The sequence below is a fragment of the Pseudophryne corroboree genome, chromosome 6 (assembly GCF_028390025.1).
Source record: "Pseudophryne corroboree isolate aPseCor3 chromosome 6, aPseCor3.hap2, whole genome shotgun sequence".
In the NCBI taxonomy this organism is placed as follows: domain Eukaryota; kingdom Metazoa; phylum Chordata; class Amphibia; order Anura; family Myobatrachidae; genus Pseudophryne; species Pseudophryne corroboree.
In genome coordinates, this window is record NC_086449.1 from 535,939,778 (window position 1) to 535,955,140 (window position 15,363).

The 15,363-nt window shown below is 40.8% G+C and overlaps 1 protein-coding gene across 3 annotated transcripts in view; it reads right to left on the reverse strand.

The window, feature by feature from the left end:
• PLEKHG7 (pleckstrin homology and RhoGEF domain containing G7) overlaps window positions 1-15,363 on the reverse strand; it is a 355,229-nt gene that overhangs the window by 75,193 nt on the left and 264,673 nt on the right. For all 3 annotated transcript variants that reach the window (XM_063927631.1, XM_063927630.1, XM_063927632.1), the window contains one exon: window positions 13,457-13,555. In XM_063927631.1, coding sequence (XP_063783701.1) covers window positions 13,457-13,555 — 99 coding nt within the window. The remainder of the gene's footprint in view (window positions 1-13,456; window positions 13,556-15,363) is intronic.

Genomic DNA, 15,363 nt, shown 5'->3' on the forward strand with positions numbered 1-15,363 from the left:
GGACAGTGCTTTGGCCTATCTTGTCTGATTTGCATGAACATTTCACACATACATGTACCTACGTCTTTGTACACTGATGTTTGGATTCGATTGAGGTTCTGCTGGGTAGATGAAGAAGACACAAACAAATCGTGAAAGTGACATAAAATTTTTCATGATATACATATTCCTATCATTTTCTGAACATTGTTTCCATTTCTGGAACATATGCTAGGTCTGTTTAATAATTGAACAAGGGTTATAAGTAGTGTCCTTCCTAAATAACATAAACCTTCGGAGTTCAGGTAGAGCCACTCATAAACCTTTCTTCCACATATATTAATGAGCTCTTTATCTGCAATGTGTGAATAGCCATTGTCTGATTGTTCCTGATTACCTCCGAACTCCATAACTACTAGACCTTTGCTTTTTCTCTGACTTTAACAAACTGATCGGCTAATCCTGGGATCCTATAAGGAAATCACTCCTTCCTCCAGAACCAGTTCCAGTCCCACACTCGACTCCTCATAAAAAAACCTCGCAAAAATAGAATGTCCTGAAAAAAAAATGTTTGTCGGCAGGAAAGAGAGAAAAGAGAAATGGAACAAAACAACTCTTCTTCATAACAAATCAATTACAATGACTGGTCTTTCTGTAATCCCTTAGTACGCTCAGGTAGTGTTCAACAGTGCCGCCTCTCAGTCTTCACGGAACAGAGTCTCTGGTGATACTTTTGCGATCTCACTCCATTTACAAGTTCCTTCCGGACTACCGACTTTCCTACAATGGGAATCGTGGACCCAAGTCTCTCTCTCGGCTACTTTCACTGGGATAGTGCTGTCAACAAAACTTGGTATGGTCCTTCCCACCTGTCTATTAGGCAACCTGAGCATAAGAACAATCACACAGTCTCTTGGTTCACAATCAAGACAGTTAGTATTTGGCATACCATCAATCAACAGTTTCAAGTTCTTTTGTCAAGTTCTCAAATGCTGGCTCATCTCAATAAGGTACTGTACTGTCACCTCATTGGTGTATTTCTGATCATTGTGTGGATCAATCATGACATGAGGTTGTCTTCCAAAAACAACAAAAAGACACAAATACCAAAACCAAAACAAATTTCGAAGAGGGTGATTCGTTAAGTGAAGATCTGGGAGTGGTTCCGATGCTACATAATACTAGTGGCAGTATCTATGATCACAATAGTACAATTTCAAGCTTTGCTCCTACTTCTAGAGGTACCATTATCTACACACAAATTTCTGCGCAATTTTTCTTTGCGGTAAACACAGCAGCATCCGAGGTGGCAGGAAATGCCTCTATCCAGTTTGAGAAAACATCAGTGCACACCAATACATAACAATAGTTCCTAAAGGGTGTTAACTGTACGAAGTCGATTTGTATTTCCTGAAAAGATCCGTCTGCAGGAGGAATATGGGATGGCTCTGTTGGTATTGCCTTACCAATATTCTTCCTCAAGCAAGTAAGACAGGTCATTGCTCTCTTACCTGCATGAGAGTAGAATCCTGGCGCACACCATTAGGCTCTCATCAGCTTGCACATACCCTCTTTGCCTAGATGAGTCAGACCGTGTGCCACCTCAGCTAGACTTGGAAGGTATGCTCTGGGTGCTACTGGCTTACCATGTCCACCTGTCCACAGTCCTGAGGACTCCTGGCCATACCCCTTTGTCCTCCAGACTGCCTTTTCCTGTAGGGAACACAAATTTTTCATTTTAATTTACTATTGTGTGTTTGCAATGTAGTTATCATGAGCATAACTCAAAAAAAAGAACAAAAAAAACATCTCTAGAGGAGAGAAAGAAGAAGAAAATGAAAAAGAAAATGTCAGGTTTGCCATTCACCAACAGGCATATCAGTGTCTATACAAAATTTCCCTTCACCAGTATTCCCATTCTCCACCCTTTGTGCATGACAAAGCACACTGCAGTAATACTGGTGTTATCGTGCTGTTGAGATATACTGGGTTTGTAGAGGTGAAGAGTTTATTAAAATTTGACAACTGGATTGGGCACTACGGGGAAGTGATTCTCTACTTGGTCTACTCCCCTTAAAAAATTCTGTGTTTATCGTATCACTATTGGGACTGACCCAGCCATCAATCCAGTGTCCTGTCCATCCTAAGTTCATAGGAACCCGGTATCTGTGAGATAATTTCCTCTACCTGTGATGGACATGCATCTAGAACAGTAGAATGCGACATTACCCTTTGAGGGGTGTCTAATATATCTTGTACTTCTTGGGCATGGTTCTCAGGTATATCAAAGAAGACACCCTCAGGAGTACAATATATGACACACCGCATTTTACACAATAAATCTCTGCCGAGTAGATTAGTCAGAGCCGATGCAGCCAGCAGAAAAGATGTTTGGTTTTCAAGGGCCCTATCGTAATCTCTGCAGGCCTACTCAAAGGGTATTGTTGCACCGTTCCTGTTACTCCCATTCCCCGAATCTGTGTTTTCTATATGGCTCGTGATTCCTTACTATATGGTCCCGTCTATGTGTTTAATAATGTGGCTTGTGTTTTCTGTCTAGGGGGTCTATATTGACTATGTGTTCTACTACACCTACAATCTCTGGCAAAATGCCCTTCCTTCCTACAAGTGTAACATATTATTGACCATTAGGGATCTGGGGTTTGGACTGATGGGTCTTTCCTGTATGTGCCAGTATACTTACCGTCCTCAACTTCTCCACCTGTTGTTCTCTGCGCCTAGCACTATTCTTCTGATGTTCAATAGCACACTCTCTAAGATTAGCTAATGTGACCCCTTTCCAATTTTGCAAAGAAGTCTGCACCCTGACCCTCAATGCCTTATTGAGCCCATCCATTAGCACAGAGACAGCCACCTCCCATTTGCCGAATTAGTGTTTACCAGTGATCTTATTCCAGATGGAGAGTTTTCTATTACTGCAAGAGACAAAAAAAAAAAAGTTTAACAAGCTTCTAGGTCATGCGAAGTATTCATTCAATCCTTCTCATCCTGTATTAAGGGTCTGTACATGGTCCAACAAACATTTTCGAGCTCATCTTGATTAGGGGCATTACTAGGTATGAATACTTATATGGTAACTTAAAGAAATACTCGGGGGTTACCCTGTCTCTGTCTGCTTTCCTACTGGCAAATACTAAACTGCGGACAGGTTTTTTTTTTCCATTTCTGACATTACTTTCTTGATTTTTTTTTGTTTTAATGTGGGGTTTTACTATATATGTACACAAATGATACCATACTTACCTGTTCCACTGGTCTCAGCCACTTCCCCTACAGGCTACTGCTCTTCTTTTACCGGTTGGATACTCCTCTGGGTACATGTGAAATGGCTGAAAACAATCAGGTCACCTTCTCCTCCTAAATAAGACTTCAACATTCATTAGTACATATATAGGTTACAGTCATATTTTTCATATTTTTATTATTTTCTATAGTTTGTATGCTGGCCGTAACTGCTTCCACATCTACATAAGGCGGTGTACTTGCATTCTCTTTTTTTTCCGTACTTGTTTATTGTTGCTTCAAGTTCAAACAGTTCTTATATTTCCGTTCTTGTCTTATATGACTTTGGTTAGACATACCACCTGCAATACCTTAGGATCAAACTCACCAACCCCTCTTGCTGCCACAGGTTTAAACAATTTGTATGTCTGACCCTTTGTTTTCGGGATTTTATCAGACATATCCTTATCCTTAAGTTCTGCAATACCTCTGGTTCAAAGCTGCCCATCCCAGGGAATGATACCCTATCGTTGTCAGTCATACATACCCATTCATCACAATAAACTTCAGCGTGTGGACCATATTTTCCACACATGATCTGACCTTCTCGGTCCCAACTCTTCTGCCTGAACCCTGCCTACCATACGTCCGTTAGTTGAGCAACTGGCTCCCATAATTTGTGGGTCTTGCCTTCTCGGCTATTCCCACAAATACCAAAATACTCAATATAAGGCGACGTTGAAAGTGCTCCGAGCGCTTCCACCCACTCTCGCCCACGTTGGCCGGTACTACCACACACTGTCGATAGCGAAGGCGATGTACCCAACTAAGGGCTCCTATCAGACCTTACAGCACCGTAATTTCTTTCGGTGGAAGTTCTGTTGGAATATTTTCCTGAGAGAGGCAGCGAAAAATTCCTTTTCGGCATCTTTCAACTGGAATTGTTTGTAGGGTGAAAAACAGAAAATTAGATAACTATCCTTCACCCTTTCCAGTGAAGCCCACCAGGGAGATTTCCCGACGTTATCTAAGAAAAACCCCTTTGTCTATACAATCACGTCTCCGTATGCTCTTCCACAGTGCATATGACACAATGGTATCACGTTGTGCTGTGCAGAACACACAGACATGCAATGCAATAGCACAGCCTATAGATACTAGTTATCTATATGCCCTACGATTGCTGTAGACCACTTAGCCTAGACCACTCCAGACCACTTAGTTGTATGGGATCACTAAGACCACTAAGACCACTTAGTCATGCAAGGTAGCGAACCCTACGCCACCGGGTCTCTACTAACCCAGTGTTATCACTTAGACCACTTAGTTCCTGGGTTCAGCTCCACTCAATCCTGCTTTCACTTATTCAAATACGCTTTGTTTTTCTGTACAGAAAATTTTCACTCGTTCTGATTGGCAGCTTTACCCCCAGAGGAAATACAGTTTAAACAAAAGTTTTATACTAATCTGCTTTAGGAACCGGGTAGTTTTGTGCTATTGTAGCATGGCTACTATCCCACCTTAATTGAACAAATATTGTGTGGTTTTATTATGCGCACACAACCCTACTCAAGCTTGCGTAATTACGCAACGGTGCGCACCCCTATGCCACGTGTGTGGCCTTGCGCCACGTGCACGTTTTGTACGCTGTCCTCACGTTCCGTACCACGTGTACCAATGTGCGTACGCAATAAAACAAACACACAGACTCTATAAATGTGAGCAATACTAACTATAATCGATCACTTAACACAACACCCAGTTTTTTTCTTGTATAAACCTTTAACGACCGGGCCAGACTTGCATGTTGTGCTTTATATTTACTTCCTTAAACACTGTTATTTCAGTTTTAACTATATAGCAAGAAATGTATCCGGTTTCACACAGATCTAAATGAATCTAGCAATAATCAATAATTTAAATGAAATGATTCAGATTGGATAGCTATCCTGCAGAACATACACTGATATAAATATACACATAATTATAATAATATTATAATATGTATATATATATATATATATATATATATATATATGTACCATTCACTGGTCTCCTATGAGACACCTTACCTCTTATTTGCATAGCAAAGCTATTTGCTTTTCACTGAGTTACAGTTACACAGATTAAGTTGCATTTCAATGGCTATCCTCCCTAGTAAGCAGATTCTATAAGTCTTGGAAGGAAAAAAAAAAAAAATAACACCCAAACCTCTTTCCTTCCTTTTTCTATCTGTGTGCAACCCCCCACTTGATGTAAAGTAATTACGCACAGACAAGAATGAGAGAAAAAAAAAAAACATCTCACCATTTACTCTCACTAGGCCCAATTGAAACTATTTGTAATTGACTATGGCATGGGTTAAATAAATGCATTGGTAACTCATAAATGGTGCTTGATGTGACAAGGGAAACTGATTGTTCTGAGCAGACTGAAAATCAGCTATTTAGAAAATGACCTTCCTAAAATGGCCACTGCTCCTCCCCCTTCCACATCCATGAGGTTTACACAAAATGGTGGACAGGCCATGTGGTTGGTCCAAAACGGAGGACAGACCATGCGGCTTCCTTTGTCACAAAGAAATCACACATTATACAAGCACCAGAAGTTATTTTAGGCCCGAATTTAAAAAAAAAAAAAACTATATCAAGGCTATGCAGCAACTTTTAAATGTACTTTTAAATCTACTTAACAGATAAACAATCCAATCTGAATCAAACACAATATGACTTATTTGAACGTTGTTTTGCAACAATAAAAATACATTTTAGCATCTTAAATATTATGAGAAACACCTTGTCCCTTGAATTTTTTCATATCATTGGCTTACTGATAGCACAACAGAACACACGGATATGATTTTCTCAGCTTCACGATGCGTCCACCACAAGCTGATCGACCACAGCGTCGCGTTTATAATGTACAGTGCATCATTAAGACCATGATATCCCGGATGAGCACCCATCTGTAAATACCAAATTGCTTTCTAACAAATATTTAAAATGCCCGCTCTAATATATATTGTAAACGCCTGCACCTCTTATTACCATGTGCCATGAATGTGCGCTATCCATAGCAAAACACTGCATCCCATAAGAGAAAACAATACACCCACACATTATCTGAGTTCCAAAGCTCATTGATGTATATATTTGTTATTAAAAGGATATGGATTCAATATATTACAATGTACAGTATACATATAGTTACATGGATACAATAGCACAGTAATCAGTTAATACAAAATACATACAGTTACAGTTACATACAGTTACAGGCCAGCGATACAATTACCATATCTTTCTCTTAATATACCCGTCCCTCCATATCACTCTCTCTCTCTGTAAAATCATGCAGGCACTCCATCATCGTCTGTGACAAAAAAGCAACTGACTCCTGTGTGATCAGCAATGTGTTATCTAGTTTTGGGGGAGGGGACTTTCTCATTCATGATGAGTCACTGGTTGGTTCATATGCTAAACAGGTTCAACCTTGAAGACATCAAAAGGGGCTGGCCTGAGCTTCCTGCCCACTGTCCTAATAAGAGTGATTTTAGCTTTCATACATTTAATCATAACTATTTGTTGCAATGTCCTACAACTTAATAACAAGTATCAAATGAATCTACACATTAATCTGGTCGCTTTAATACCAAATATGACAGGTGTATCTGGCTTCGTTCAAATAATACACATACATGACATTACTCCTTATATAATTTTAAATCATTATGATATCTGGCGCTTGATATTATTATAATTATGTAGTGTATGAAATAAAAGTGTCGAATCCATCTCTGTGGCATGTCCGTGTAAATGCATATGTTACCTAATATTGCTGTGCTCGCAAGTATAGCGACTTATATGTGTGTAGAGTTTGTATGTTCTTTCTATGTAATATTTTTGACTTCGACATTATATATATATATATATATATATATATATAATATATATATACAGACACGCAATTGCACTCCCAAGTAATTTATGTTAGAAGAATGTGTTAATACACTAGAATAAATACATCTTCATTATGTGTGTTATAATGTATGAGTCAGAAATAAATTATTATTTTCAGTGAGAAACACATGCGATTTGTGCCTTGTCTCTAGCTGCATTTTTTTATTTTCATTTTTTGCGGTCCACACATTTTTTTAATCCTTAGGAATGGTTTGTGATTGTATACATCTAGGGAGCCTGGAGCAAGGCCAGAAAGGGTGTGGAGTCACAGTCAAAGTAAAAAAAAAGTACAATAAGAGTGTTGTGTGATCATGTAGGTGCAATTAAATGAAAATGGCTGCCGAAAAAATCTCAAATGTAGCCACCTGGGCCGGTCCGAGTTGCGTGTGCTGAACACAATGCGCTCTGATAATTGTGTAAGTGTAACATTGATAAGGACTGCGTTCATTTGGTCACACACGATAAAGACACCCAGTTAGTCAAAACCACTCAAACTGCTGCAACACTGTTTCAAAAGTGATTGCACACTGCAGAGTACACTTACAAATAAAGAGTGCTGGGTAAGGGAAGCTTGCACATACATTTTTAAGTATTCTTAAATATTCTTATTTGTGTCTGCAACTTTTCATATTTTAAAGGCTCTAGTATACTTGGGTAGTTATTGTCAGCACTATTCTGCCATTATCTGTAATGGGTTTTCATTGTATGCTCCAGTCGCATCTCAGTCATATATGACAAGGAGAGGAAGCAATAGTCAAGGGGAAGGAGTTGCAGGTCAAGAATTGCGTAAGCTACTGACTCTGAATAGGTTGTCAAGATGCCAATTGTTTTGCGGATGCATTTATGATTTGTATGTGTTTGCCCTTAATAAGGCACAATGGGCGGGATGTGGAAGGACAGAGTGATTCCTGATTAGTAAAAAAAAACAAATACCAAACACTGAGCAACATCACCAAACAAGTAATTTCAACTTTAAACTTGTCACTTATTTTGTACTTTCTGGACATGTCTACTAAGAACAGATGCACAAACAAAATTCTTAAAGCTATGTGTGCAAATGCTAGGAGCTTAGGAGACAAACTTCCAGAGCTAATTGCGATAATGACAAGGGATAACCTGGCTATTGTGGCAATTACTGAGTCATGGTGCAATGAGAATCATGAATGGGACATAGCTATTACAGAATACAATTTATTCAGGAAGGGTAGAATGGGAAGAATAGGAGGAGGGGTAGCAATGTATGTGAAAAAAAGCATAAATGCTACTTTAATACAAAATATTGAAGACAAAACTGAGGCCCTTTGGGTCACCACAGAAACTGGGGAGATGTACATTATTCGCATTGGGGTTATCTATAGACCACCAGGCCAGGGGCAGGATTTGGACAGGAACCTATTGATGGACATCACTAAAATGGCTTTAAAGGGAGAAGTCATAATCATGGGAGACTTTAATTTATCTGATGTAAATTGGAAAGGGTCTTTTGCAGGTTCTGCTACAAGTGGCAAATTTCTAAATTCCTTACAGGGAGCATCTCTCAAGCAATTGGTGAGGGATCCCACTCGCAAAGACTCAATATTAGATTTAATTCTTACAAATGGTGCCAGGATATCAGACATATATGTGGGTGAGCACCTGGGATCAAGTGATCATCAAGCAGTATGGTTTATTATAAAGACAGGACAAAAACAAATGTGTTGGAATTTACAAATGCTGACTTTGCAAAAATGGGGAGATGTTTAAGTGATTCATTGGTGGACTGGAGGAATCTGAAAAGTGCAATACTAAGGGCAACAGACCTTTGTATCAAAAGGGTTAGGAAAAACACCAGGAAAAGGAAGCTAGTGTGGTTCACAAAAGAAGTATCAACTAGTGTAAAAGCAAAATAGATGGCTTTTAGGAAATACAAACAGACTCAAATTTATAACGACAAAGAGGTGTATCTTGACAGACGGAAGGATGTTAAGAAAGTGATCAGACGTGCAACGGCAGAATCTGAGGAGAAAATTGCCCAGTCAGTAGATAAAGGGAGCAAAAAAAATGTTAAGTAAAAAATGAAAGAAAATCAAATGGAGTAATAATAAAACTTAAGACTGAGAGTGAGAATTTGGTGGAGGGAGACAAGGCAATAGCAGATCACCTAAATAATTATTTTTGCTCAGTATTTACTACAGAAGGAGAAGAGAAGGAGCCACAGTTAAGTTGCAAAGACATTCATAAAAATAAAGTAGAAGAAAGTACATTTACAGAGGAGAAGGTCCTAACAGAACTTTCAAAACTAAAAGTGGATAAATCAATGGGGCCAGATGGGCTACACCCAAGGATACTAAAAGAGCTAAAAGATGTGCTAGTGCCACCATTAACAGAATTAATTAACCAGTCACTAAATACAGGTGCCATTCCAGAGGACTGGAAAGGAGTGAATGTAGTTCCACTGTACAAAAGTGGAAGCAAGGAAGAAGCACGTAACTACAGACCAGAAAGTCTTACATTAGTAGTAGGGAAAGTAATGTAAAAACTATTAAAATAAAGAGTTGTGGAATATCTTAAATCAAACAACTTACAGGATCCAAAACACCATGGCTTTACTGGTGGGAGATCATGCCAAACAAATCTTATTGACTTTTTTGACTCTGATGAAATTAATAGATCAAGTGGGAGCTGTAGATGAAGCATATCTAGACTTTAGTAAGGCATTTGACACTGTCCCACATCGCAGACTGCTAAATAAACTTGAAAGCGTGGGGGTGGATTGTAAAACAGTTAAATGGATAAGAACCTGGTTGCAGGATAGGAAACAGACAGTTGTAGTAAATGGATTGCAATCGATGGAGGGAAATGTTACCAGTGGAGTACACCAGGGATCTGTACTTGGACCAGTTCTCTTTAATATCTTTGTTGGTGACATTGCAAATGGTATTGAAGGGAAAGTATGCCCTTTTGCAAATGATACAAATATTGCAACAGGGTAGACACATCGGGAGGGGTAAAACAAATTATTGATGACCTAGTTAGGCTTGAGAAATGGTCAAGAACGTGGCAACTACAGTTTAATGCTAAAAAATGCAAAATCATGCACTTGGGTCTCAAAAACCCAAAGGCTACATATAGTATCAAGAGTACTATTGGTAAGAGCCACGGCAGTGGCTCATTCCTGTTTTGCATTTTGGTTGTGTATTTTATGTCATACTTCTGTTTCTGTTCCCCTTGGCTTTTATGGGGTTTCCGGAGTCCACCCTCAAGGAGGGGGTACTGTTATGAACCACAAGCAGTTGTTCATTCCTGTTTGCTTTCTGTTTATGAATTTTATGTTATAGCTCTGTTTGCATGCCAGGATTTCTCTTGTACTGGTTTAGAAGAATCTTGTTGGCCGCCGGTGGTGAGTCTGTGTAACTGCAGCCTGTTTCTATGTGTTAAGCCTCACCTGTCAGATATTTGGTCATTATGTGGTGAGTCTCTGTACTGCAGTCTGGCTCTTGTCTGTGTAACCTTACCTGCCAGTATTTTGGCCATTACCTTGTGCCTGGCTTACAGCTACCCTGATTGGGGCGTGCTTCCCTTATTACCCAGCTAGCTCTGCAGTCCAGTGCTGGTGATAGAAGTTTGTTATGATACCTGTATGTCCCTGGTTAGTTTCATGTCCAGTATTGCATCTGTGTCCATGCCCTGTCTGATAGTGGAATCCTGTATTGGTGCTATTATATTCCTTGTGGTATCCAGCTAGAATCCTGTGTACTCAGTTCTGACAGAATCCGGAGTTCATTACTCTCCGCCTGCATTCCTACCTTCAGTGAGAACCTGTGGAGCTGTGTCCTGCCCCTGGATTGTTCCTGTGCAGCCAGTTAATCCTGTATCCTAAGTCCTGGTGTCCGGAGTCTGATCATTGGAAATTTGTATCCAGCCTTCCAGTCCTGTTATCCTGTATCTGCAGCCTTGGGGTTCCTGTTCCTTCTGCGTGCACCCTTACCGATGTCGTGAGTAGCGGCTCTGCTGCACCTTACGACTGTGGCTGTATTTATTCTTACTTTCTGGCTTTTGTGTTTCTTTGTGGAGGTTTCCGCTAGTGCTGTCCTCGCTGAATTATGATGGTGTCATGTTTGGTATTCGGGCAGCATTACCTTGGTTACAGTTTTGATGGTGGCCGCGCCGCATATATACTAGTTTATTGTTTTTTAGCGGTTTCCCCCGATTTTCTTGTGTGTCTGTCTTAGTTCGTTTTCCTCTTGTTCTCTCTCTGTCTTGGTTAATGCCTTTTCACCTACAAAGACGGGGGGGGGGCATCGGAGTCGGGCAGACATAATCCACCCGTCAAACGCGGGTGCCGTGGGCCCAAGAAACCATAGTCTCACAGGCATTGACCGACCACTTGGGAGAGACAACGGAGTCAGGATTCCCATTAGGTATTGCTGCGTATCCCGGTTATGTCGCAGCTTCACGCATCTGTACTTGGAAGTCTTCTGCTGCCACCCTATCCCCTGGGTTCCAAGTACAGAGAACATAACAACTATAATGGAAACTACTGAGTGGGAAAGGGATTTAGGAGTTACTATTTCATGTGACTTAAAGGCAGGGAAGCAATGCGACAAAGCAATGAGAAAGGCAAGTCAGATGCTTGGTTGCATAGGGAGAGGAATCAGTGGCAGGAAAAAAGAAGTAATAATGCCACTGTATAGGTCATTGGTACGGCCTCATCTGGAATACTGTGTCCAGTTCTGGAGACCATATCTCCAGAAGGATATACATACATTAGAGAGGGTACAAAGTAGGGCAACTAAAATGGTGCATGGCCTACATCACAAAACTTAACCCGAAAAGGCTAAAAGATCTTAACATGTATAGTTTGGAGGAGAGTAGGGAAAGGGGGGACATGATAGAAACTTTCAAATATACCAAGGGTTTTCACAAAGTTCAGGAGGGAAACATTCTTCAAAGGAAGAGAAGTATTAGAACTCAAGGACATACACTGAAACTGGAGGGAGGCAGGTTCAGGGGAAATTTAAGGAAAAATTACTTCACAGAAAGGGTAGTGGATAAGTGGAATAGCCCATGTTTGGCAGCACGACTGACTTTATTATATTCCATGGAGACAATTTGCTTTATTTAATAGCATTTTGATTTCGTGTGCAGAGAGCAATATACAGAGTCGGCATCAAGTACCAAGCAATCCAGGACTGTTTACCACCATACACCTAAATTGTTTTACTATCCAAAGTGATCACATTCCTCATCCTATTTCACAGTACACAGCAATATATTTCCTCAAACACTTTTCATTCATTCTTCCCTTTTCTTCCTTTCTTCTTGCTTCCGCCATCGAAGCTCAAATCTCCGTTCCCTTTACATAATTCACATTCATCGTGTACTTGTTCAGTACTATATCCAAAATTTGTGTTTTCATATTTAATTACATTTACTGAGTAAAGTATACATTTATATAAATACAAATTATTCTCATTTGTAGCATTAGGCTGAACACAGCAGTGACACTTGATTTTTTTTACTTATCTGCATAATATTACATCCAATACTTGGTTTATGCTCATTTAGTAAAGTATACAATTTATGAATTTAGATCAGTTTTATTGGTAACAAGCACTACAAGCACTACAATCCTCACACACTAGGCTGAGTGCAGCACATCTTTTGTATTATAATTTGTCAACGCATAGGTTGGTTACCTATTCATGTGCTGCAGCTAGCCAGGTCTACCCTTAACGGCACACACATTTGCCAAAGCTTGTACTGTAGATCATTCCGCCACTATTCGCTCTAAAGTACTGGATTAGTGGAGCATTAGCCACCCAGTGGTGGAGATATGTATTGCATGTTGAGTATGTAGTCGTGCCTCAACGCGCCTATCCGTGATTAAACTCAGCAACCTAAGCTAGTGCCTAGATGCGACTAAACCTCTGTTTAGGCGGAGAAACAGCCAAGTTAATGGAGGCTCCATCTGTACAATGAGATTCAGATTCAGAACTGACAAGTGTGCACCATTACTGTACATAGGCTCTGTGATTAGTATTAGGTGACAACATATAGGAAATAGAATGGGGTCAGAGTACAATTATAATGGTAAAAATTTATCTAAGATCATTTACAATATTCAAACAAACCAAGAAAATTATGTGAGCACCATTGAAACTAGACAAAAATACAGGTTGCAAGCTTCTTGAAATGCAATGTAAATGTTTTCCTTTTAAAAGTGGATGTCATATGCAAGAGGTTTTTTTTTGCTGTATAGTAAAGCAATAGAAATTGTTGTTTTACTACTATACCTTAATATTATAGAAATCATAGTCTGTGAAATCTGGAATCTTGAAGGCTGACAGACAGTTCTCCAAATCAGAAATTTGCTTCTGTTTTCCTTTGATAAACTAAGAAACAAAATATATACATAAGAATTAAATCATAAGTAGCTTTTTAGTATGTCATTGTAAGTATAATACGTTGTTACAACTAGAGATGAGCGGTACGGATTCTCAGTAATCAGAGCCTCTCCAAACATTGGGATCAGAGTCCACTGAGCCATGGCTCGGGTGTTTCCCGCCAGACTCGGATTCCCATTTGAGGCCGAACGCTATCTTCCTGGAGTCAGATTCTTGCAGGAGTTGGATTCTATATAAGTGACTCGACTCCAGTTCACTCAAGTGGCTGTACTGTATACCGAGACTGACAAGTGGCTGTGCTGGATAGTGACTGAGTATAGGGGGCACACTGCACGCTGATGCAAGCTGCACTGTACTCTGCCATACAGGCTGTGCTGTGTCCAGACTCACAAGTGGCTGTGCTGTATAGTGACTGTGTATACGGGGCATGCTGCACTCTGCTGTGTGCTGTGCTATACTCTGCTATATTGACTGTGCTGTGTATTGACTGTGTATAGGTGGCATGCTGCACACTGCTGTGTGCTGTGCTATACTGGCTATGCTGTATAGTGACTTTGGGGTATATGCAATTTTCGAACGTTTTTGGATTCGACACAATTCGACAGTCGAATCCCAGCCGCCGGGACCCGAATTCGACATATTCAATAAAAAACGGATTCGACAGTCCCACTGTCGAAAAACGGACCAATTGACGAATAGTGTGCGGCCTGGATTCGACTTCATGGACGGCACAAAAGTGTTAAAAAAAACTGAAAAAAATTGTGTGGGGTCCCCCCTCCTAAGCATAACCAGCATCGGGCTCTTTGAGCCGGTCCTGGTTGTAAAAATACGGGGGGGGAAATGACAGGGGATCCCCCGTATTTTAACAACCAGCACCGGGCTCTGCGTCCGGTCCTGGTGCCAAAAATACGGGGGACAAAACACGTAGGGGTCCCCCATATTTTTAACACCAGCACTTGGCTCCACTAGTCAGAGAGATAATGCCACAGCCAGGGGACACTTTTATATTGGTCCCTGCGGCCCTGGCATTAAATCACTAACTAATCCCCCCTGGCCGGGGTACCCTGGAGGAGTGGGGACCCCTTAAATCAAGGGGACCCCCCTCCAGCCACCCAAGGGCCAGGGGTGAAGCCTGAGGCTGTCCCCCCCATCCAAGTGCGGTGGATGGGAGGCTGATAGCCAAGTGTAAAAAAAAAAGAATATATTTTTTTGTAGCAGAACTACAAGTCCCAGCAAGCCTCCCTCGCAAGCTGGTACTTGGAGAACCACAAATACCAGCATGCGGGGGGAAACGGGCCCGCTGGTACCTGTAGTTCTACTACAAATAAAATACCCAAATAAAAACAGTACACACACACACCGTGACAGTATAACTTTATTACATACATGCACACCAACATACACACATACTTAACTATGTTGACACGAAGGCTCGGTCCCCTTCTCCACGTAGAATCTACGGGGTACCTGTAAATAAAATTATACTCATAACAATCCAGTGTAGATCGGTACTTGTGGTTCTCCAAGTACCAGCTTGCGGGGGAGGCTTGCTGGGACTTATAGTTCTGCTACAAAAAAAAATATATTTTTTTTGACACTTGGCTATCAGCCTCCCATCCGCCGCCCTTGGATGGGTGGGACAGCCTCGGGCTTCACTCCTGGCCCTTGGGTGGCTGGAGGGGGGGGACCCCTTGATTTAAGGGGTCCCCACTCCGCCAGGGTACCCCGGCCAGGGGGGACTAGTTAGTGATTTAATGCCAGGGCCGCAGGGACCTATATAAAAGTGTCCCCCGGCT